Raw genomic sequence first — 24,128 nt, 5'->3', positions numbered from 1 at the left:
AATCATCATATTATTAAAGTCCAGCCTTCGGTGCCCCTATCCCCTTCATTTGCCTACTTCCCACTATTGGAGATTTAAAAAAAAAATAAACAACAATATGTTTAACTTTTTGTCAAGATATCTCCAATCGGGTCCAGTGAAGACACAGGTCCTTTTTGCCCTCATCTCCTCCAGCAGTGGATGGATCCTAAGTGCTCTAGTGAGCAGCGCCACATGCTGTAATGGGGTGGCTCGACTCCCTGCAGCATTCTTCTATGAGTCCACTGCGGCTTGATTTTTTTTGGGTTTACACGAATTACACTGGGCATCATTACATCTGGAAATGTAGGGGCACTGAAACCCTGAGCAGGTGATTTAGAAGGTGAAAGCACTGGAGATAGGATAATTATAGCAGCCAGACCAAAGTTTTTATTTTTATCTGATGCTTGGGGATCCAGGACTAATCTTTTTGCCCAAGATCGAGCTAGGCTTTTATTCATAGAATAACTTTAATAAAGACACTGGACTTCCAGTTATTAGACCAGTGTATAGCTGTGCTACATGTTAACTAGGGATGCACAGATACTTTTTGAGTACCAGTGCAGATACTTGGCATTTTCAAGAGAACTACCAGGGTTGCAGCTGGGACCTGGCTCTGGCGCTCCACCACTGTCCTGAAATCATTAGTCTGTATTGTTTTAGAAAAACTGTCACATGACAATAAACAAAAATGTATCAGTACTCGTACTTGTAAGTACTCGGCAAGTACCAGTACTCGTACTCGCAAAACTGGTATCTGTGCATCCCTTTATTTATATTTATAAAAACAAAATCGTACATTAAAACAGAGATGTACAAATCCCAGGAGCTCCGTGTGCTCCTTACAAATGACAGCTGCCTCCTAATTTTTTAATTTTTTCTCTAGTGTAGTCTTGGAGCTCAAAAGTATCGGTACATGTACTCGTACTTGGTATCTGTGCAACCCTAATGTTAACTGAAGATCTTTTTTCCAGCTTCAGAAAATAATTGAAAGCTTTGAAAGTGATATGATCCTTGATGTACAGAAAAAGATTGCAAAAGAGATGACATTAGTGATATCTGAAAGAACAAGAGAAGGAAGAGGGCTTCCGACAGGTGAGAACTGAGAAACAGCTCAATGAGGTATAACTTCTGTTCAGGGCAAATTTAGGACAGAACAGTATGTGTGATGTAATGATAACTGAAATACCATTACAAAACTATGACACTTGTCACTTTTCTTTTAATAATCCCACACCATTGTTGTACAGCTTTACTAATGGAATAAAAATACAGTATATGCTTCCTACCGTATGCATCAATTTAACTAAATGGAAGCTGTGGGAAATAAGATATTTAAATACTATTTTATTGTGGCATATTAAAAGGAGAACTATGAGATAAGTGCTTTTCACTCACCGCATAGTTCTAGCCAACCTGTGACAATGAGACTGTCACAGGTCGGCTTAGTAGATCGGGAGGTGAGCGAACACATACCGGCGTTCGCTCACTTCTCGATCCTGTCACAGCCCTCTGCCGTGACAGGGGAGGGGTTGGATTCCCCCCTCTCCGCTCCGATCCGCCAGCGCTGACTGGCGGAACGGACGGGGGAGGGGGCGGGTACAGCTGGCTCTGCCTCTAGATAGGCAGAGCCAGCTGTCACTCACGCAGCTGGGCGGATCCAGACATAATTGTCGGGATCCGCTTAAGCTGCGGCGTCTCAGTATACCGCGAGCTGTAGCTCGCAGTATAGTGAGCTTAGGGTGACGGGAGGACGCTAGTTTGTGTCCTCCCGTTACCCTAAGATTGAACTATGGGGAAAAGCCTTAACCCCATAGTTCTCCTTTAATGTTATATTGTTTACACAGTTATCGTAAACAATTAAAAAAATCTTGCATTTCATGTTTAGACTTTATATATATATAAAAGTAGGCACTTCTAAGCATGAAATGCATTAGAGATCTTACCGCCTGTTGTACCTTATTTTAATGGAATATAAAATAATTTTGTATCCTTTGGCAGAGTGCCATCATTTATTTGGTTACACATACTATTTTTATTAATAGTAGTAGCCTTTACAAAATATAGAAACTATCCAAACTGGCATATTCTGTATACTGTATGTGTTAAATATTTACAATTATGTAGGATAAAAAATGAATCAGCTTAACTTTATTTTTTCATGTTTATTGTTTTTTTCCATTCAATTCACTAGATTTGTGGAAGAAACCAGCTATAAAAGAGAACTTCTTTCCTGATAGGCCTCAAATTGTGGAAGAATTTGTACAGCAGCTAAAGAGTGAACATCATGATAACTCGACAGAGGTAAAAAGGTCTTTGCATCAGGTTTAAAGAAAATGTTTTGACAAAACTCATATATGGTTATATTGGCAAATAAATCTTTATTGTATCCCTAAAGGTGCCCATACACCTTACGATTATCGGACGAAACGTTTCGTCCGATGATCGAATAGTCGTACGATTTTGGTACAGCAGCCCCATCCTGCCCCGATGATCGCAAGATTAATTTAGCCGTAATTAACGAAAAGCTCCTGGACGAAATGCAGTAATTGATTTGTCGTATTTTCGTTCGCGCATGCGCAGTGTAGATCGTACGACTTTTGACGGACGGAAACGCCAGCAACCTTACGACAATCGTACGATCGACCAAAGTTTTCAAACATGCTTGACCGTCAAAAGTCGTACGACGGTACAGTAATGTCGGTTCGGGCACTCTATTCACGCGTACGATTGTCGTTCGAAAAGTCGATCGCATACGATTATCGTACGATAATCGTAAGGTGTATGGGCACCTTTACTTTCTTTTATAGTACTGTCAATATAGAGCAGAGCAGAGCTTTTGCCAGCAGAAGTGCTCATTGATTTGATGTCAATAAATGAATGTGCCTTTATGGGCTGCTCTACTTTGCATTAGTCATCAGTGCTCTTTGTACTTCTTTATTGGATAATTTTGTGTCATGTTTGAAACTACTTGCCACTTTTATAAAAATTGTGTAAAATAACAATGTTTTATAATGTTTTATGTAATTTTATTTCTATTCTTTATTTCTTCATCATGGTTATTATTATTGTCATGCATTTTTATAGGTGAGCTTTAGAAAGGAACATGTAGAACATTGTCTTACATCACTGGCTTCTAATATAATGGCGAGAGAGCGGAGCAACTTTGAGGCCTACTCCATGTTTTATGAAAACCTTCTTCAACAAGAACATCAACTGTTGTACCAGAAAGAGCAGGTGTGTCCCTTTATGAAGCACTGGAAACACAGATTACTCATTGATATGATATGAAATCAAGCTATTCATTTACTTATAATATATAATTTGTAACAGGAGATGCTTGCAGTAACAGGAGAGCAGAAGAGAAATGAAAATGAACTCTATGAGGTATGTCAAAGGTTTGGTCTTTTCCAAACATACTGCATCGCTATAACTCATAGATAAGTACACATAAGCTTTCCAACAACCTGCTTTCTGGTAGATATCATGGTGCAATTTGCTAACCTTAATCCCCTAATATATGTCGATAGGGCTAGTTTCTAAAATCGGTTAATATATGGATTAGCACATCGCAATCCCAGCATCTGTGTAGAAGAAACATGTTGCACCACATCTTTCCCTGGTAAAATATATATTTAGAGATCGACCCCTGCACCACCTGACTGCCTTTCTAACAGGGCCTGTATCTTCTGCTGTAGAGACAGGATCACTTGTTGCTCTAAGGAGGATCTCTGAGGATTCCTGGTCGGCTACAGTCAGGTGCTGCATCTGCTGGGAAGCTAAGCTGTTCATGTCTTGCTGGTTGGCATTTGCCAATACCAGCTGTTTTACAAGCTTCTCTATTTTGTTCAACAGTAGGAGTCTGTCTCTTTTAGGTGCCTGCTGCATCTGAGTACCAGGTTGTAACAGGACATTTTAAACTGGTATTGGCAGGGGTAAACATCCAGGAACAGTCAAAGCTGGTTTGTCCTGCACTTTTATTCAGAAAGGCAGCAAACAATTTTGAAGCAGGAGGGCTACAGCTCATAGCATAAAACACACTATACATCTGCTCATGTGACCTACTAACTAAATTCAGGTCAGTTCCTGACTACCCAGGTGCCCACCAATTGTGTTCCCCAAAACAAACAAGCAGCATGTGTACCATTTATAGTATTCTATCAGGCTTTTCACCCAGCAGCAGGTTCTCACAGCAGAGAAAGCAAAAGAGAGAGCCCTTAGTATCAGTCAACTCATATATAAAGACCTGTAGACTGCTGAGACTAAAAAAGAGGTCTGGCTACCAGGTATGATGTGGACCTAGGAATGGAGGCTAATTTCCAACCAAAAGGCTCCAGGACCCTAAACCAAACTTAATAAGATTCTAAGATAACAAAACATTTGTTTGCTTCACATTAGCCATAAACCCTGGAGCCCCTCACCATGTGTATTTTAGAAACAGTGCCTCACAATATACAGTATATACACAGCAGATATTTATATACATGCACACCAATGATATCTTTATTCCCTAGAACAATGGTATGTGCATGCATTTATGCAATATACAGAGCACCCATTTAGAGTATTATGTGCTTATTCTATAAAATATTGCCAAGGCCTCCACCTAGTACAGTTGTGCAAGAGTTTTGTATATTATAGATTTTATACTATTAGAGTTTTACCATAGTAATCAAATACGCCCTTTAAAATGCCATAGTGCATGCACTTCAAAGTACATGTTTGAAACTCATTAGTTGCTACTGAGCGACATAGGCATTATTTTACTTTGATGAATGTTCTCCATGTATACACACAGTTCTTACTTATGTTTGGAACACTAAACACAAATGCTTTGTTGCTAGGGGGATAATTGTTGGGATATTGGGAGGGATAGACAGAAAATATTAAGGCCATCGGATCACTGGCAGGTCAGCAACAGAAGCCTTCATAGTCTCTCTAAGGGTTTACTTTAAAAGATGTATTCATGACAACAGTTTTTATAATGATGTAAATTATTGGTTCCTGTGGAGAAGCAGACACTGATATGCTAATGTGCATTTTTCCGGAGGTGTAGGACATTGTGTTTTCATGTTGTGTTAACACCACCTGACAAAACTATTTTAAAAACTGGCTTTTCATGTATTTAGGGATAACATTCTTTCTCCAGCAAATCCTGACCTACATTTCAGCTAAACCTGGCAGTCTTACATTGTTGAATGACTGTCCTGAAACTTTGACCTTTAGTATGATATGTACCAAGATCTGCACGTCATTACTTGTGTGCTTAGAGAAAGGAACTATAAAAGTTCATACCGAGATCAGCGTTATTATACTTTTACATGAGCACGTCTGTAACAGAGCAGCAAATAACATTAAAAAGTATAAGGTTTCTTAAAGGAGAACTATGGGGTTAAGGCTTTTCCCCATAGTTCTCCTTAGGGCAACGGGAGGACACAAACTAGCGTCCTCCCGTCACCCTAAGCTCAGTATACCGCGAGCTGTAGCTCGCGGTATACTGAGACGCCGCAGCCGCGAGCTGCTGCTCGCGGTATACTGAGAAGCCGCAGCTGAAGCGGATCCCGACAATTGTGACAGATCTAGAGGCAGAGCCAGCTGTACCCGCCCCCTCCCACGTCCGTTCCGCCAGTCAACGCTGGCGGATCGGAGCGGGGAGGGGGGGAATCCAGCCCCTCCCCTGGTCACGGCAGAGAGCCGTGACAGGATCAAGAGGTGAGCAAACGCCGGTATGTGTTCGCTCACTTCCCGATCTACTGAGCAGACCTGTGACAGTCTCATTGTCACAGGTCGGCTAGAACTATGAGGTGAGTGAAAAGCACTCACCTCATAGTTCTCCTTTAAGGTTAAATCTCTCATACCTCTCCTGTCATCAGATGCATACAAATGATCTGCAATAGTTTGGAATGCATTTGTCAGCTTAACATACAGATTCGTATGTTAAGCTGACAAATGCATTCCAAACTACTCTTTATGTTGTCTAATATTTATTTCTCTCCTGTCTTTTGTACACATTTTACGAAAACCTGAAAGTTAAGGATAACACATAAGCTCTGATTCATCAAGCTGCAAGAGCAGTTAAAAGCATAGTCCACTTTTGCAAATAAAATATCAAATGCACACATATTAATAAAATATCAATTTGCATTTATTATAGGTTTGTATTAGAGCCTTTGCAACTGTGATTAGTAGATCACGGATAAAATGTTCCGGCTCCTGCAGATTCTTCCTCCCAACTCCTGTCTATACCGACTTTTAGTTACAGGGATGGGAGGAGGTGTGAATTAAACTTTTACTACACTGAGAACTACGAGTCCCTCTGCCGCAGTGGCAGACAGGGCTTATAGTTGTTATCATTTGCAGATCCTGTGAATGGATGGTGCAACAGTGTGGGCAGAGCCATGCACAGACATACCAAATACAAAAAGTGGCAGCAACCATGTGTATGTTATAAAGTAGCCACTGCTCCAAGCTCACTTCTGTGATGGAATATAATCTCACCTTTAGTTTACTGATTTGTATTGAGATTGTAGATCCATCACAGGAGCAATCTTGGAGAAGGAAGGACAGTATCAGTCACTGGTTGGCTAAAAAACCTTACCTGCAGGCCCACACCTATTGGAAAATCCACATAGAGCTATCTAATGTAAGGATGAAATTATGAAACCATGCATATGTTATAACAGAGAGACCACAGTCTTGTATCAGATGAAGAAAAAAAATGTAGTGACTGGCACTGTAAGAGGCTTCATGGTATATAAATATGACTGAAATTCAGTCCAATCACAGGAAACACACTACACAGTTCAATAACTGCACACCTGTGTACTTTTAGGTATTCCCATTATCATATTGTGCTGTTTCCCATAGTAACTAGGTTTAATCTCTTATAAATATGCAGGCTAGCCACATCTTCCCCTGACTGGTTGCTTAGGGGTACTTCCCACTAATTGTGTAATAAAACAAAAGGGAAAGCAGTCAATGTAGAAACGTTAGAAAAAGACGTAGCTGAGTTGCTGTAGCTGTACATGGGTCTATAAATCATTGGCCAAACATATGAAATCTGTTTATTGCTACCAAACAAATACCTAACAGGTTTAAAGTCCAGGTGTAGACTTGAAGCTGCAGTTGACTAGCATGCAAAGCCGGGATAAGAATTCATCCTTGAAATGTATGACTTTATGTGACAAATAAACTGGTGTCACTTTGAAACATATTTTAAATGAAAATGCATACCAGACATACATCAGCTTCTTTATTCAGCTTCACTTAAAGTGAATCAAGTTTTCTGATCAACCATCAAGAAATAGTTAATTAAAGCTGGTTACAATCCTGTTTGATTACCTTTCCATTCATTTCAGATTCAATTGTAAATGACAAAGTATACATTTATATAAGTATACAACATAATTATACTGAGGACTTTTTTTTTTCTGCTAAATGTTTATCAACGTGATTTAAGTATCTTGCCCATGCAGTCACTTGTAGGTAGCTTCTAGATTTTTTTGTATCAGTTGATGTGTCACAGCTAAGTGAATTTAACAAATAAACAAAGTAAATGTAACAAAATGAAAGATATAAAAGCATGATGTCTTCAGTCCAAGTAGTATCAAATTATCAGTGATGGCCCCGACAGCAGCCTCTGATGTATAGGGAAGATAAGTAAAAGTTTACATAAGAAATCACAAGTGAGATGAGTCATTTGTGAGAGAGTGTTAGGGCTTGTTCACACCAAGTGCGGAGCAGAGCAGTTTAAGAATGCTTTAAAAATGCATCCAATGTATTCCAATGGTATTTTGGGCTCTAGTTCACACCACTGCGTTCAGTTCCAATGCATGTGTAAAAACTGCAGCATGCCCCATTTTTCTGCTCTGGAATGCACCAACACGCATGCAAATGCATCAAAAACACATGCAAACTCTCTGAAATGCACTGGACATTTTAGGCAAAACAAACAAAACGGACCGGAATGCATCAAAAATGCATCAAAACGAATAGCATTCCCTGAATGCTATTCGTGAGCTGCCGAATGCCATTCGGGTCTAGGAGCCGAGGTGTCATATGAATAATATTTATTGAAGCTTCTCGTCATATAAACAAGTGCTTTCGGGGCCGAACAGGGTCCCTTCATCAGGCTTAGCCCTAAACGCTTGTTTATCTGCCAATAATCTTTAAAAGAGAACTATGAGGTGAGTGCTTTTCACTCACCTCATAGTTCTGGCCGACCTGTGACAATGAGACCGTCACAGGTCTGCTCAGTAGATTGGGAGGTGAGCGAACACATACCATCGCTCGCTCACCTTCAGATCCTGTCACAGCTCTCTGCCGTGACAGGTGAGTGCCATCCGCAGTCACTACGAGCACCCTCCCATTACACGGGACATTTAGTAAGGAGCGTGACAAGCAAGTTGAATACAATAAATAGTATTATGACACCTTGGCTCCCAGACCCGAATGGCATTCGGGAGCATTCACACTCGTGCCGGAGCTGTCATTTTGCAGCGAGTCTTCGTTGGGTTCGAACAGGTTGTCGTGCTGTGGGACTTTTTTCATTTCGAGTCGGCGAGCGTCGTTCATTGTGATTGGCGCTGGATTACATCGGACTTTTCCAAAATGTGTGGTGTGTTTATTTACATTTACTTTTAAATATTTACTTTTTTATATTAGGTGCCCCCCTAATTTAAAGGGGTAACCCAATGCAAATAAGCCCCCCTGCCCGCAGACCCCCACAGCCACTGGGTCAGGGTAGAGACCCTTGTCCCCATCAGCATGGGGACACCCTCCCACTGCCGGGCCTGTGCTCGGATCAAGGGTCTGGCAGGAATTTTTGGGGGACCCCACGTTTCCCTCCCCATCTTTTGGGATGGGGTTCCCCCCTTAAAACTCCTACCAGACCTAAAGGGCCTGGTATGACTTTTGGGGGAACCTCACACACTTTTTTTTTTTGTCTAATGCCACTTTACAGCAATTAAACTTTGTTTGTAGCGTAAATTTGTACTACCGCTAACAAAAATTCGGATTTCGTCCGAATGCGAAAACCAATTGACTTTCGGACCCAAATCCTGAAAAATGAATTAATGAAAAATCTGAATGAAAAATAAACGAAACAAATTTTTTGCCGGCGCACATGTCTACAATTAACCTTCCAGCATGCATTTGCAGTATATATAAATAAATAAGGACATCTAAAACCAGAATGATTTCCTTTACCATAGGTCTGACTAGTTCAAGCCAACATCCTCAATCCAATTATATTTTACATTCAAAACAATATCCTTTAACTTTCCATAGACCGCTGACATAAGCCATGATCTCTTAGTTGAAATAACAGCTCTCCGAGCTAAGCTTCAAGATATGGAAGAAGAAGCTATTGCTGCTACCCAAGTGGTGAGGAGACAGGTGCAGGATGAATATGAAGCCTTAGTAAGGACTCTTTTTGCTGCTTGTGTATCTTTAAAGGTGAGTAATGTCTAATCTGTGTCAGTAACTGTACTTGGTTTGCATTCAGTATGCTCGCTATAAATGTCAGTTGTAAATCTCATCTCTGTATAACATGCTGTTTGATATGGAGCAACAGTTCATGCCATGTAGAGGAGATTCACTGATTATGACCATTAAAGGATCACTATTTAGCACCTTATAAAAATGTGTGCAAAGGATTTAATATTTTATTTATGAAAACGTAGATACAAAATTATAGTTTATCATTTAAATTGTAGGATAAGGGAGCAGGGAATATAGTGTACATCGGAAAACATTGCTCTTCACATTACTGCATTCACTGTAAAAAGCTGTGGTTGTGATTATCAGTAAATATGTATCCATATTATTATAAAGGAACCCCGTCCCTCCCCACCAAGTATTTTTTTTTTTATCCCCTCTTACCTGTTAGGCAGGGTTTTCTTCAGAAAACATACTCACCCATACATACTCGCCCAGCAAATCCAGCATTGCCTGCTGTGATGAAGGTATGATTCCTAGAGGAAACAGCACAATGGGCTTTGTAGTTTTGCTACTGCTGGAGTGCTCAGGTTTCTTACCCCTGATCGTTGATAATGTCACACAGCCTTTCTAATACAATCTATGTGCTTATTTTTCAGTCTAAAATAGAAGGCTATCATATTAACATGCACAAACAAGTGACTGAACTCATCAGTGACGTTCGAAAAGAAGGTGTGGACAACATGATTCTTTTGAGAAAAAAACACAGCTCACTTAAAAATGAGAGCGCTTTAAAAAACACATTATCAATGGTAAGTTGCTGACCGCAAGATTTATTGCATTTTTATGGTATTTCTTCTTTGATTGAAAAAAAACTGGAAACCTTTTCAGTTCACAAAGACACCTTTCTCAAGTGGCTCAGACACTCCAGTGTTCCTTCAGTACAATGCTGGTAATGGTTATTTGAGGTAGAAGGCCTCCTGACAGTATACATGACTCCTGAGAATAAAGGTGAAAAGCACTTTATCATTAACTCTGAGAAATCAGAAAATATAATAACTTGTCTGACCATGCAGTTGATGGATTACATCTGTATGGCAGAAAGATTTAGTGAGAAATGTATACACCAGTGCTGTACAAAAAGGAATATGTTTAACAATTTTGTATATATTAATTAGCATGACAGGCTACAGTCTCTATGGGAGGAGAACAGCCAGCTACAAGCTTTAATATGCAAACTCAAAGCTTTGAATAAATGGAAGATCACAGCCAAAGAAGGACGATTGCGGCAGAAGCTGAGAAATGCCGAAAAGGTATGTAATAAGTTGGATTTTGGGTTTCCAGTCCTTATGGAAACTTAGCATCTTTCTACTATTGTGGGCAGCAGCTTGGAATTATACAAACACATGCTAATATACTGTATACTTTCATCCAGGGCTTCAATAATGGCAACAATCGTCTGCCAATCAGCTACGTGGCCAATGCTATTAATTACATTAATGCCAACTTCAAGGGCATTACTTAGCTCAGAATTGCCTTTGTAGCTAGAAGGTCCAGAAACATCTGTGGTATGTTCTTCACTTCTGCCCATAGAAAGTTTGTCATTTGAGAACAGTTTAGAAATACCTAGAAGAAGAGGGCAAATTGCAGCTAGGAACCCAATAGATAAAAAAGTGATACTAAACTCAGGAGTTAAATCTTAAAAATGTATTTAATTACCTTAACTATTAGCAAACTTGTATCTTTGTGCATCACCCGGCTGTAGATCCTCAAATCATCTCTGAATGATGCTGATATTCTCCTTCCTTCTGGAGAGTACCTACTTTTGTTCCCCATGGTCCGTGTGTGTGTTATAAGGTAGCCACCACTCCTAGCTCACTCCTGTGATAGACTAAAACTTCAACACAAATTAGCTAACTAAACATGAGTTCGTAGTCCATCACAGGAGTGAGCTTGGAGCGGTGACTACTTTACAACACACACAGGGTCCATGGGGAAGAAAAGTAGCCACCCTCCAGGAGGAAGGACAGTGTCAGCACCAATTCAGAGATGATTTGAGGATCTACAGATGAGTGATACACAAATAAGATACATTTGTGTTAATAGTTAAGGTACTTGAATGCATTTTTAAGATTTAACTGCTGAGTTTAGTGTCACTTAAAGTAATTTTTTCCCCTAGAATCAGATATTTTAATATTGAGTTTCCAATTTTGATATTCTATCCATGACTGATTTTTGGCTTTTGTAATCACCATTTCTAGTTGTTAAACATTGCCACGTAGTAGATTAGATTGTAATGTGAAGTCCTTCCAGCAAGGCCCAGCAAGGCCCAGCAACACACACACACACACACACACACACACACACACACACACACACACTTCTCTGGGAGTTGCCGACCTTTAAACCCCTTCCTGGGGCAGGAAGGTTAACCCTGCGGCTGTCCTTAAAGGGACCACAACTCAAATAGGGGTGATAAATATTGCCCATCCAGGACCCAGCCTTGCCGTCCTCTACAGTATATAAAACCTTTTTGTTCTCTGTGACTTTTCCCCTCTATGATCTTGTGTGACCAGAGTGAAGGACACCATATAAATCTTGTCTGTAGCTGTATGATCTATCCTGTCATTCCAGGAAGCTGTTCAGGACAAGAAAGAAGGCTTGAAGTTAAAGCTGAGAATGGAGCAAGAGGTGACCTTGCTACGTCAGGAGCTCTTGGTAGCAAGGACAGCCTTGTCAAGGACACAAGCTGATGTCAGCAAAGTAAAACAACAGCTGATCAGACAGGTACATTATTCACATTCCAAGCTTTTTTTGAAGTCTAATATTTTGCAGGTAGGACAGAAAATTGTGTTGCATTTAAATTCCAGAGATTTTCGTATACAATCTTGATTTATGAACATCTGCTTAATTACAGTGTTTTATATTTCAAATACAGTGTCTTACAACTGATCTGTAGCCCCCCTAATGGATATATGTGTTGTTTTCCTGATGACCAATTACAGAATAAAATATACTTATTACCTGTGAATTACAAGTCTTTGTGTTTAAAATCACTAGTAGCTCCAACTATTGATGGTCTATATAAGAGAATGAACAACAGTGTGCAGAGGTCCCTGTAAGGCAAAACAGTGCAGCCACCGACATGCCACATCTCTTATTCACAGCAGCATTATATGTTCAGTCCATGTATTGGCTGTTATTATATAGCATATACTGTTTTGTAAATCCATGTTCCAACCACTTTTTGTATGTTGCTGCATCCACAGAAGTCAATTCTTCACCAGACATTTAATGCAATAAGACTTTAAAGCGGAACTCCAGAAAAAAAATCAATTTTTGGACATTTGCCTTGTAGAAAGAAACTATCTCTAATGATGGCATCTCATATGTAGCTGGTATCAGCATTGGGTAAAACTCATTCACCCCTGTAACTACTGTAAGAGCTGAAATGTAGCCCTCCAGCACTGTAAATCACAGTTCTGTCTCTCATACAGTCAAAAAGAGCATTGTTCACTCTTCCCTTTCCTTCATTCATAAAATCTTATATTCTTTCCATGGAAAAGGAAGAGAGAAGGAATCACTCTATTGGGTTAGCTGTTTTAAAAGTGATACAGCCTTATCATTCCAGTGTAAAGAGAGCAGTCAAATGAACACTGTGTATTACTGGCACTAGAGGGACCCCATCATAGGTCCAAGTGTCTTCTCACATTGGGCTCCATACACCATCTTGGGAGAGCCTGTCTAGTTTTCAACACAGAGTTCTCACAAGATTTTGGTGGATGCCAATGTGCTATAAATAGCACAATCTGTGTCAAAAAGGGGTCCACTGTTGTGGCATGTGTATATATGGGAGCACAGGAGCCCATTTGTTAGGGACAGTTATGCCTCATCCCTCACCTGGGAAAGGGTTGAAGACTATGTAGTCGTGGTGCAGGATTCTACAAAAGAAGGCTTGTCTACCAGCTGCCCCTTCAGAAGAGCTGTCCTTTAATTTAGCAGGGTTTTTGCGGCAAAGAGATAGAACCAGTCTCTTAGGAGGTTAAGGTGACACTAAACTCAGGCGTAAATCTCAAAAAATGCATTCGAGTATCTAAACCTTTAACAAAAATGTAGCTTTTTTGTGTATTGTTCACCTGTAGATCCTCAAATCATCTCTTAATTCATGCTGACACTGTCCTTCCTTCTGTAGGGTGGCTACTTTTGTTCTCTATGCTCCCTGTTTGTTTTGTAAAGTAGCCACCGCTCCAAGCTCACTCCTGTGATGGACTACAATCTCACCTGTAGTTTACTCATTTGTATTGAGATAATAGTCTCCACAGTAGTGAGCTTGGAGTGGTGGCTAATTTACAACACACACACCGGGGCTATGGGGAACAAAAGTAGCCACTTTCCAGAAGGAAGGACATTTAGCACTAATTCAGAGATTTGAGGATCTACAGCTGAGTGATACACAAATAAGATACATTTTTGTTAATGGATAAGGTTCTTGAATGCGTTTTTAAGATTTAACTACTGAGTTTAGTGCCACTTTAAGGAGGGCAAGCTTTATGTAGTCTGCTGTGTGTAAGAACTTTACCCTTGCCCTGAACTCATGCCCACTATTAATTGTTCCTTCTGCTACAAAGAAAGTGCTTGTTACAAGTACTTACTGCAATAACATATGTTGCATCAAAATAAACATGGTAATACATAACATTGCAAATATACATTATATGGGGCTACATGGGTTAGAAAATGCTGAAAGTGACACCAAGCCTTATGTAAATAATATCTCTTCATAGAAACATCTACTGGAGGAATCTGAGCACAGACACTCTCAAGAGACAAAAAGCAGACAGCAGCTTGATAGTATTATGTCTGCCAGTATGGACAAACTAGTAATGAATATTGAGGAAAAGGAGCAGAGGCTGCGATCACTCACCGAAGAAGCGGACAGATCATCTAAAATGAGTCAGATGCAGAAAAGTAAAGTTAAAAAAGAAGTAAAGCAGGTAAGGGCTGCATATGTGTATTTTATCACCACGTTACTGTGATGGACAAGCAAACTGTCACTATGGGGATGTGTTAAAGCTTTGCCAAATCAGAATGGCCAGCATTCAACAGTAGATGTGGATGAGAAGTGCTGTAGGTAGACCTATCTAGGTGTCTAGACTTTATACCTGCAAAGTGAGCCACACTATATTTTAGGTTATCTGTGCCATGATAAAGTGGCACACCCATAAGTCTGTGAAGGTTCTCATTCATCCAGGTCACATGGTATATCTGTAAAAAATTAGTCAAAGCAACTGGACTTGCTGTACTTTTCTTGAAGACGTTTCACTGGTCATCCTGATGACCAGTGAAACGTCTTCAAGAAAAGTACAGCAAGTTCAGTTGCTTCGACTTATTTTTTACAGACATAAGGCTGTGTGCTTCATCATCAGTATAAGCTGCACTCTTGTCTTCGCCCGTGCACTATGTGCAGTTCCTTGCAATGTGTAAGAGACCTGCACCACAGAGAGGAGTACAGGCGGGAGAGCTGCTGCACCAATACTGTCAGCAGCAAACTAAGAGTAGCTAATAAGGTATCCTAAAGACCCATTTACCTGTTCACAAATGAACCAGCTGAACTGTGGTATCCGCCATATTTGATGTGAATGTAAGTTCAATGAAATCATGTAATCATGTAAACTAGGGATGCACCGATACTAGTATCGGTACCGGTACCAAATTTTTGGGTGAGTACTCGTACTCGCCGAAATGCTCCGATACCTAGCACGAGTACTTCCTGTATCAGGAAGCCAGGCAGCGCATCATTACATGCTGCCCGGTTTCCTGATTGGCTAGGAAACGGCTCCATGCTCTCTCGTAACTTGTGATGAGAGAGCATGGAGCCGACTTCCCGGCCAATCAGGAAGCCGGGTAGCGTGCAATGGCGCGCTGCCCGGCTTCCCGAATGGTCAGGAAGCTAGCAAAGCCGGGCACCGTGTAATGACGCAGCGCCCGGCATTCCGATTGGCTGGGAAGCCGGCGTCATGCTCCCTCGTCATCTCATGAATCATAATATTAAGAAAGTGACCTTAAAGCATTAGTTTGTATTGCTTTAGAAAAAATGTGACCTGTCCCTTTAAGAAAAAGTATCGGTAATTAGTATCTGCGAGTACTTGATCAAAAGTATCGGTACTCTTACTTGGTCTTAAAAAAGTGGTATCGGTGCATCCCTAATGTAAACCACAGCAAACAGATTTCAGTTTAAAATGTTTTTGTGTAGTTAGAAAGATGATCTGAGATTGTTACTAAACTGTTCTTTCGAACATGTAACATGGCATTAACCCCCTGCAACACATGGCAGACAAACACAACCAGCTGGCCATTTCATGGCAGGGACAGCTTCCTGTGAGTTACAAAAAGTTCAACACACAAATTGTGATACGGTGGTTGGTGGCCATGGTGAAAGCTGGGTGGGTTGTCTTGGAGAACATAGTTTTTTGTAAGGCTGGCCATACACTAATAGGTATTCCTTCATCCACCCTGTATAGAATCCCCCAAAGCTATTGTACCCAGAAGCTGCTGCTCCAGTGGCTGCTCAATATGCGGACAGTAGCTGCATTTGATTTGATGCAGTCATTGTTCGGCCGGCAATCTAAAATAGAAAAATTAACTTGTGACAAATGGAGGGGTTCCCGACGGGGTCACACACTGGTTAAATTTTGGCCAACAGGACTTGGACAAATTTTGGTCAACAGGACTTGGACAAAATTCAAGCAGTGTATGGTCAGCTTTACAAGCCTATTCACATATTGTGTGTGTGTCGGAGTGATACCAAATGCACTCCGCCTGTGAGGAATGAATAGTGAAAGTGCGTTTCACTCATTCTGGCCAGCGATTGGTTACCAAATTGCTTTTGGAAACGTACAGCACCGCTGATTGTCCTGATCACCCTTATTCTTAACTTTGCCATTTTGGATTATTTATTATTTAATATGAATTTGCGTTAACTTTGGATTGTTGTACATTTTTAAAAAAATAAGACCTACCCCGAAAATAAGACCCAGTGTGTTTTTTTGAGCCAAAAAAAAATATAAGACACTGTATTATTTTCGGGGAAACACGGTATACACACACACATCGTATGTACAAGATGACTGCTGCTCTGTAGAAATTATATAAACAAAATAAATGACTAAAGAAATTATAAATGTCATTATTAGAAATATTCTAACAATTTGTTTTTATTCAGTTTGCCTTTTAGCAATTGAGTGCAACACATTCACACTTCTGCATTCTTCCAGCACTGACTTTCTTTGCAGATCTCTGCATTCCGCCTCATAACAGCTCTGAACCACAAATTAATTAGGTGTTGTGCCTCGTGATTTTTTTCATGAAAAAAGTGTGCCTTTGCACAAAAAAGGTTGAAAAACACTGAGCTAGAGAACACACACATGCAGATAGTGTCCCAGGTGGAAATTGAACCAAGACCCCATTGCAGCAAAGGCCACAGTGTTAGACACTAAGGGGCATATTTATAAAGCATCGAATGTGACTTTCATCTTACATTCACCAACCACATGCACCAGGAAGATTCACCTGCAGTGAATGTTTGGCAGATGTGCTGCTTTATAATGCCCCTAAGCTATGGAGCTGCCATACTTAATCATATTCCGCTTAACATTCCAGATAAAATCACAGCTCATACAGGAAAGAACCCTAAAACTAGAAGCTTTCCAGCGTGTGGACGAGTTGCAGACTCAAGTGTGTGACATGGAAATGACCAGTTCTTTGAGAAACACACCTATAGGTAAGGGCAATATGAGGATATTAAAAGTGCACTCCCGAGTCCCAACAGATTTTCATGTTATGGATCAGTGCTGCCATACCAAATCACCCACCGGCTTCTTATACCTCCAGGAAATCCAGAGGTAAGCTAAACCTGCCATAAAGTCTCACTTTATCTGTTGCAGTAGATGGCGTTTTACACCCCCTGCTTCATTCTATGTGAATAAAACATCCAAAAAAAGAGATAAAAAAGATCTAGCTGTAAGAAGAGGCAGAGCTGGCATTTCAGATGCAGAGAGATCTGAATCCAAAGAGATCGCTAAACAAGTGTCCATCTATATCTGTCTATACTAATCACCCGCCACAGCATTCGACACCGACGTTCCCCCCCCTTTGGACAAGGGATTATGGATGCAGACCACAGGCCCACCCGGCCACAGACACCACAAGCCGCTGGTTCCTGGCTGTGTCAGATGCAGCGGTGGATGATAGTGTGGACAGGGTGTAGACGAACACTTGTTTAGAGATCTCTTTGGACTAATTCTATTCACGAGTACAACTCTCGGTATCGATAGAAGTTTGTCAAGGTTTGCCTAATCTGCTATCTTTGTCAACTTCCCACTCTCTGCATATCTCCTGGATGATGGGGGACGTTCCCCTGGGTGTGTGGATTTATATACCACCAAGCTCTAAATATGGCTGCCTCCTATCTTCCAGAAGAAGCTTTGGCGAAACATGTAGAGGGCTGGACCTACTGCACATCTAAGCGCGATTCATTTTATTCTAAAAGAATGGATTGATATCATTTTTCTATGTGTACATTGATGATTAGAGAGTATATTGAGATGATTGTAAAGAACAATGTCCTGGTGGGGTCCAGGGAGGCGTGATGTTTGGTCAAGGTCATTAATATTGTAAAGAAAGATGTCGCTGGTATATATTATAGTATGAGCAATGTTTTTATATATTTTAACATTGTTTTATTTTAATATGTTTAATTTAATTGGGATGTTTTGTATATGTGTATTGAGTTCCTTTCATTGTTGGAATGACACATACAAAGCCCATTTTCATTTTGTTCTGTAGTTGTATTATGCATTTTGGGGTGTGGTGTCTGGTCACCTTAGTGGCTCAAATGATTTCTTCCTTCAGACAAGCACCATCAGTTCTGATCAGAGCAGTATGGAACGGATGCCACCTTTGTAACATCTGTGTCAATCCAGTTTTTTTCCTGCACCTCTCCTGGAGGAAAAAACTGAACTTACCGAACTTATGTTAGGTCTACGGGGGGGTTGGATGTAAGTGGACATGTGTTCGTTTACATCAGATTACCCCGATCTGTTACGATCAGGTCCACCGAAACAAGACTCTGTTACATTCGGTTTTCTGGACTTAGATGGAGTCGGGGGTAATTGGATGTAAAGGGACACACGTCAGTTTAGATCTGGCTGCCCATAGATAAACATTGAGCGTCTGATCAGATCCACCTGAAAAACTGACCTGATCGGACTGCCCAGCCTAAGTAAATCAACCTCTAACTGATGCACTTGTGTATAGTTACCAACTAAATATGTACTGTTGGTGGGACCTGAGGACAAATCTGGGAAACACCAACTTAGCTACAGTTTAAAAATATTTGTGGCTGCCTTATTGTTGAAACCTGTACATTATTATGGCGATTTCTGATCTAAGGGGCTGATCTAATGAGCTACATTAGGAAAGGCAACAAAAGTCCGATTTGCCCTAATGACTTTTCACCTTTCTTTAGGAATGAGGAAGACATCAGCTTGTATCCAGGCCCACAAAATGAGAAGTCATTCAGCAGGTAATGTGAATAATCTAATTTGAAAAGCCAATGTATAACTATGTATTTTGCCAGGACCAGAACCACCCCAATAATGAAGCAGCCTGAGGCTGTTGCCTCAGACGGCATCTCTTTGGGCCACATGGGGGAGGCAGCAGGCAGTGTGGCATGGCCGCTCTGGTGCACAATGTTTGCAGTGTGCCTGCTGCCCCCTTTCTGGACAGAGCGTCCAGGGTTGCTAAGAGCTGGGTGGGGAGATGTATAAGGGCCATACACATCTCCCCGCCCAGCTCTTAGCAACCAGGGACGCTCTGGCTGCCGTCCCACCCAGCTCCTGGCAACCAGTGACATCACTCTGGCTGGTGTCCCAACAAGCTCTTGGCAACCAGTGACGTCAGTGAGCTGGGCGAAACACCAGCCAGAGCTGGCAACTATTCAGGCTTGTTACCATGGGATGGCAAACTCCCCTGTGCTCACCCACAATGCATGAAATTAAAATGCATATAAATACGCTATATATGCCCATTGCCATAATAAAGACAGACATTCAGATATTGTTTAAACTGGTCACCTACTTCAAAAACAGACCCTTCTCTGCCACCAAAATGCCAAATACCTTCTTGTAAATATATCAGACGTAATTAAGAAAGAAGTCTATATTTTTTTGTACTAATTGTATAGTAAATCATAGCCAATCGGGATGTCTTGTACTAGTCATACACCAGTAGAGTATAGGCTGACTGGCTACTTTTGGTTACTGTGCTTTGAAATTCCAAGCAGTGTTGTCAGCCCTGCCTGGAATACCTTCCTCTCTTCTCATCACTGTAACAGGAGGTGGGGTTGTCAGCTCAGAGTTAAAAACTGACTATTTCTGGCAGGCTCAACAGGTATTGTTCTGTACTTCCAGCATTTTTAAAAAGAAAAAAACATGGGGAAATGTGCCTGTATTGCAGGGATGTACTGAACTTGTTTTTTGGTTTGCCTTGCACTTTGGCATAAGGACAATATTGTCCACATGGAGTAATATGTCATTTGGAAGAGAGCTACAGAGCTAGGCCTGCTTACTGAGCTTTTACTGGTACCGCATGATAATAAAATAAATGTAAAAGTCAAACACTAAAGGGGTTGATTTATAAATTGTCCAGATAGAGTACAGCTCTGTGAATGAGATTCTCAGCACACTATGGCCACACTATAGAAGGAGCAGAGGGAATTCCTGTGCTCCTTGGCTTCATGTAATGACTATAATGTGCTGTGAATCTTGTTCGCAGAGCTGTTCTCTACGTGAACACTTTATAAATCAACTGCTATGTGAATCTTTTGATTGACTAGTATGGAGAGCTGTGTAAAAACTAGCACTGACAGGTGATGATAATATTAACCCAATCTCGAGAGTTCTTTTATATAACTCCTTCATGTAGAATGGTGCTTAATTCACTTTAACTGATGTGTCACTTTAACTGATGTGTAGAGCAGTCCTCTGGTTATGATAGCTCAGTAGTTGCTCAAGTCTTCCACCATAGTTGTAGTTATAATTTTGGAATACATTTTCCAATATAAGGATTTCGAACCAAATCTAAAATGAGATCGTTTCTCCTTTCTTTGGAAAATTGGAGCAGGCTTTGGGGATCCAGTGTTCCCCTGACCAGAGAGATAGACTTCTCAACTTTGCTCATAAAATGTCCATCTGTATTAAATACAAACAACGGAGCTATAATTAAAAAAAACAAAACATACCCAGTGGTACCGTACTCCAGCGGTGTTGCATCGCCTCATGCCCTTGTGTACTTCCACATGTTGGAGATGTGGTAATTTTGAGAGCACCATTCTACATGTCTTCTCGGATTGCCAAATCAGACCATTCTGGACTGAAGTCAGTAGTTTGCTGAAAAGGTTTACGGACTATCTGGTGCTGGAGGATCCGGCTTTTTTTCCTGTTACATCATAATTCTATAGGCAAAACTTCATGGTTGAAATCGGCTCTCCCGCATTTGCTTATTGCGGAAAGGAGCTGTATTCCAGAGCTGTGGAGACAATCCTGCCCCCCGACTATGTGGTTGACCAAGGTAAATGAGATTTGGTGAATGGAGGATCTGATTGTGTCTAAGAAAGGGAGGGTGGAGAAATTCAATAAAACTATTAGACTGAATTTGTTTATTCCTCCGAATATACCAACATGTTCTCTCAGACCCCAGTTGGAAAGGAAGCCTGTTCCATGCCTCCTCGGTGATGCCAGAGGGAGATCTCCCTCTGATCAGAAGTTCCAGTATCAGAGCATTTGGGCAAGTACTCGCCCAAATACTCAGTATCAGCACTAATACCAAAACTAGTATCTTTGCCGGGACCTTCTTTGCAACCATTTTTAATTTCTTATTGACTTTTGAATTAATGTACGAGCTATGTTTCTTGTTGAGTAATACTGGGCAGTAGATGTTAGTCGTTGTATGCTTGGGATCAGCTTTGATGTATTTACTGTGGTCTTTCTTGTTGATGTGTTCATACTCACTATTTGGATCCATGCTCTGTGATGTTATCAATATTGTATCTATACACAATTTATACATTTTTCTTGCTCTGTCATTGTTAATTGTTTTATAAGTATATTTCTTCAATAAAACATTTGAGTGCAACAAAAATCTAAAATGGGAGTTGTTTCCGTCACAAGGTGAGATATGAATCTTGTCTATGATAGACTCTGCCATTGGACATAATTCTCACTCTACCTGACCTACAATGTGCCTGCTGATCTTCTTTAAACTTCCCAGAAGGAACCTTAAAGAAGATCAGCAGGGGTGCATTCTAGTGATTGATTCTAATTCATAACTGCCATCTGGTCACAATAAACTGCTTATATGCCATTGTAACTTTCTTTGTATTTGTAATATTTGTAATATTTTAGTTACTTTTGCTGCTCCGCTGATGTTTAACCAAGAAGCGTGGGATATTCTCCAGTATGGTCCAAGAGGTGAACCTAGAACAAGCACCCACAGAGAGATGAGACTCCAGAGGCCAAAAACTGTGAGAACTAGTAAAAATAACATGTTTGATGAGATACTAAAAATGCAATGCACACATACAAATTTACAAAAAAAATAAAAGATGCAGTACTTAAAGTGCAATAGAAGCCCAAACTTTTTTTTTGTGGAGAGGGATTAGAACACCTACCATGTTTGTATTGCTTTCCGTCCACATTAGGGAGATATACCCTCTCTATTTGACCTGGTGACCACTGAACGTGAAAGATAATGTAAAAAAAATATGTTGTAACCTTCAGGAGCCATTTAAAGACCTTTAAAAAAAAAAAAAACACCAAAAACTACCTTAATTTCACCTTCTGTTGACCAAAATGGCAGATTTTGGAAAAATGTCCCTGTCAAACTCAGGCAAAGGAACAACTTTCAATTTCACTCATCCCTTTCTCCATGTTTCTGTCCTCACTGGTTTCCTTCAAAAGAAAAAGAAAAGAAAAAAGTACAACCTCTAGATATGTATATACACAATAAAGATAGAAGGGAATACAGAGGAAGAATCACAAGTTAATGATGTCTGAGCAAAACTAGTTTGTGACGAAGAATTGTACTGCTACTTTATAGGAGCCTTTTGTAGAATAACATGATTTTTTTTCCCCCCTAGGTACCGAGCAGATGCAGAGTATCAGATCTAGAGGAGGGCACATCCCACGCCATCCTCACACAACTGCATGAATTAAGACTGAATACTAAATAAAACTGGTGATTTCTATGTTGCTAATAATGCAATGAATATTGTTCTGTAATATGTACATGAACTCAATACATAAGTTATTATCTCCTACTTCCAAACCTCCATTGTGTCTTCTTAAAGCTGTACTGCAGCTGTACCGTCAGTCTTGCAGATCCTCCTCTGTACTGAAATTGCTTACTCTGATTTCACTGTACACTGTGAGCTTCTTACTATGTGCATTAGAAGCTGCAGAAAGTCATAGAACCCATCTTGTTTCATGGCTGGAGGACATCCAGCATCATGTAGCTTTCCTCCACAGCCCTCCGCTTTTCTTCATTGGAATTCTTTGAATCATGGAGGCTCAGCCTAACATATTGGTGCTCAGCATACAAGCACAGTCTGCTTAGCATCGCCCACTTCTCTACACTGGTTCCACGCATCAAGACATTTTGATACTTGCATAACTCCTGCTAAGTGCCAGCCTTACATCAAGGTATACTGAGGCAGGGTGCTGTGATGTTTTCAGGAAGTGGTGACATCACTGAGTCTAAAATAAATTTATGTAATGAAAATTGATACATTTAAAACAAAATTTATTGGCATGTTGAGGGGGGTGGGACCAGGAATGATAAAATATAGGCAGAATAAACTTCAGCTTTACGTGTATGGTCCAGTACATTTTTATTTCCTTGGTCTTGGAATATCAAAGAAAATATATTGCGTCCGCTATAATTCAAGAGAAACCTGATCAGAGAGAAATATGGAGGCTGCCATTATTGACTCCTCCTCCTGCAAATGCAGCATCAGGTGCTCTGAAAACTAGAGAGCCCGTTCTGGCTTTTACTTGTATGGGCAGTCTACATCACATCTGTGATTTTATAGCTTGACCAAAGTTCTACTAGGAAGTATATGTAAACCCAATCACTAAAATCTTATACAGGCAGTTCCCAGGTTACGGATGTCCGACTCACGGAAAATCTTGCCATACCCAGCCTGCTATTGGATATTGTAAAATGCAATAGCAAATAGCAAGCTGGCTATTGCACCTGCCCACTGTCTGCTGTCAATCAGCATGGGGGGACGGACCTGTTAGAGAACTTTCTGCTTCAGGCCCCTCCTCTGCTGATTGACAGCAGGCAGATGCAATAGCCAGCCTATTGGCTATTGCAATTTGCAATATCCAATAGCAGGCTGGCTATGGCTCCCAGCATTAAAATACAAAAAAAAAAAAGTTTAAATAAAATAAAAAAAAGACAATTTTTTTTAAAAAAAAGTAAAGAAAAAGTGAAATAAATATTAAAAATGCAAACAAATAAAAAATTAAGTTTACAAAATAAAATTAAAAATAGAAAAACTTTTTTTGCTGTGCCATTTTAAATAAAAAATGTTTTTAATTATACAGGGTTAT

At 40.4% G+C, this 24,128-nt stretch overlaps 1 protein-coding gene across 1 annotated transcript in view; it reads left to right on the top strand.

Moving 5' to 3' along the window:
- LOC108792861 (coiled-coil domain-containing protein 162-like) overlaps positions 1-22,744 on the top strand; it is a 37,122-nt gene extending 14,378 nt beyond the window's left edge. The window contains exons 8-20 of the mRNA XM_018563736.1: positions 993-1,113; positions 2,213-2,322; positions 3,106-3,255; positions 3,352-3,405; positions 9,307-9,474; positions 10,116-10,268; positions 10,635-10,769; positions 12,091-12,243; positions 14,241-14,450; positions 17,116-17,236; positions 18,983-19,039; positions 21,918-22,036; positions 22,652-22,744. Of these exons, the coding sequence (XP_018419238.1) occupies positions 993-1,113; positions 2,213-2,322; positions 3,106-3,255; positions 3,352-3,405; positions 9,307-9,474; positions 10,116-10,268; positions 10,635-10,769; positions 12,091-12,243; positions 14,241-14,450; positions 17,116-17,236; positions 18,983-19,039; positions 21,918-22,036; positions 22,652-22,744 (1,644 nt within the window). The remainder of the gene's footprint in view (positions 1-992; positions 1,114-2,212; positions 2,323-3,105; positions 3,256-3,351; positions 3,406-9,306; positions 9,475-10,115; positions 10,269-10,634; positions 10,770-12,090; positions 12,244-14,240; positions 14,451-17,115; positions 17,237-18,982; positions 19,040-21,917; positions 22,037-22,651) is intronic.
- The last annotated feature ends 1,384 nt before the right edge of the window (positions 22,745-24,128 follow it).

Source organism: Nanorana parkeri, unplaced genomic scaffold (genome assembly GCF_000935625.1).
Source record: "Nanorana parkeri isolate BGI_ZX_2015 unplaced genomic scaffold, ASM93562v1 scaffold691, whole genome shotgun sequence".
Lineage (NCBI taxonomy): Eukaryota > Metazoa > Chordata > Amphibia > Anura > Dicroglossidae > Nanorana > Nanorana parkeri.
Note: the sequence above shows the minus strand (reverse complement) of the source record. Positions and strands in the feature narration are given on the sequence as shown.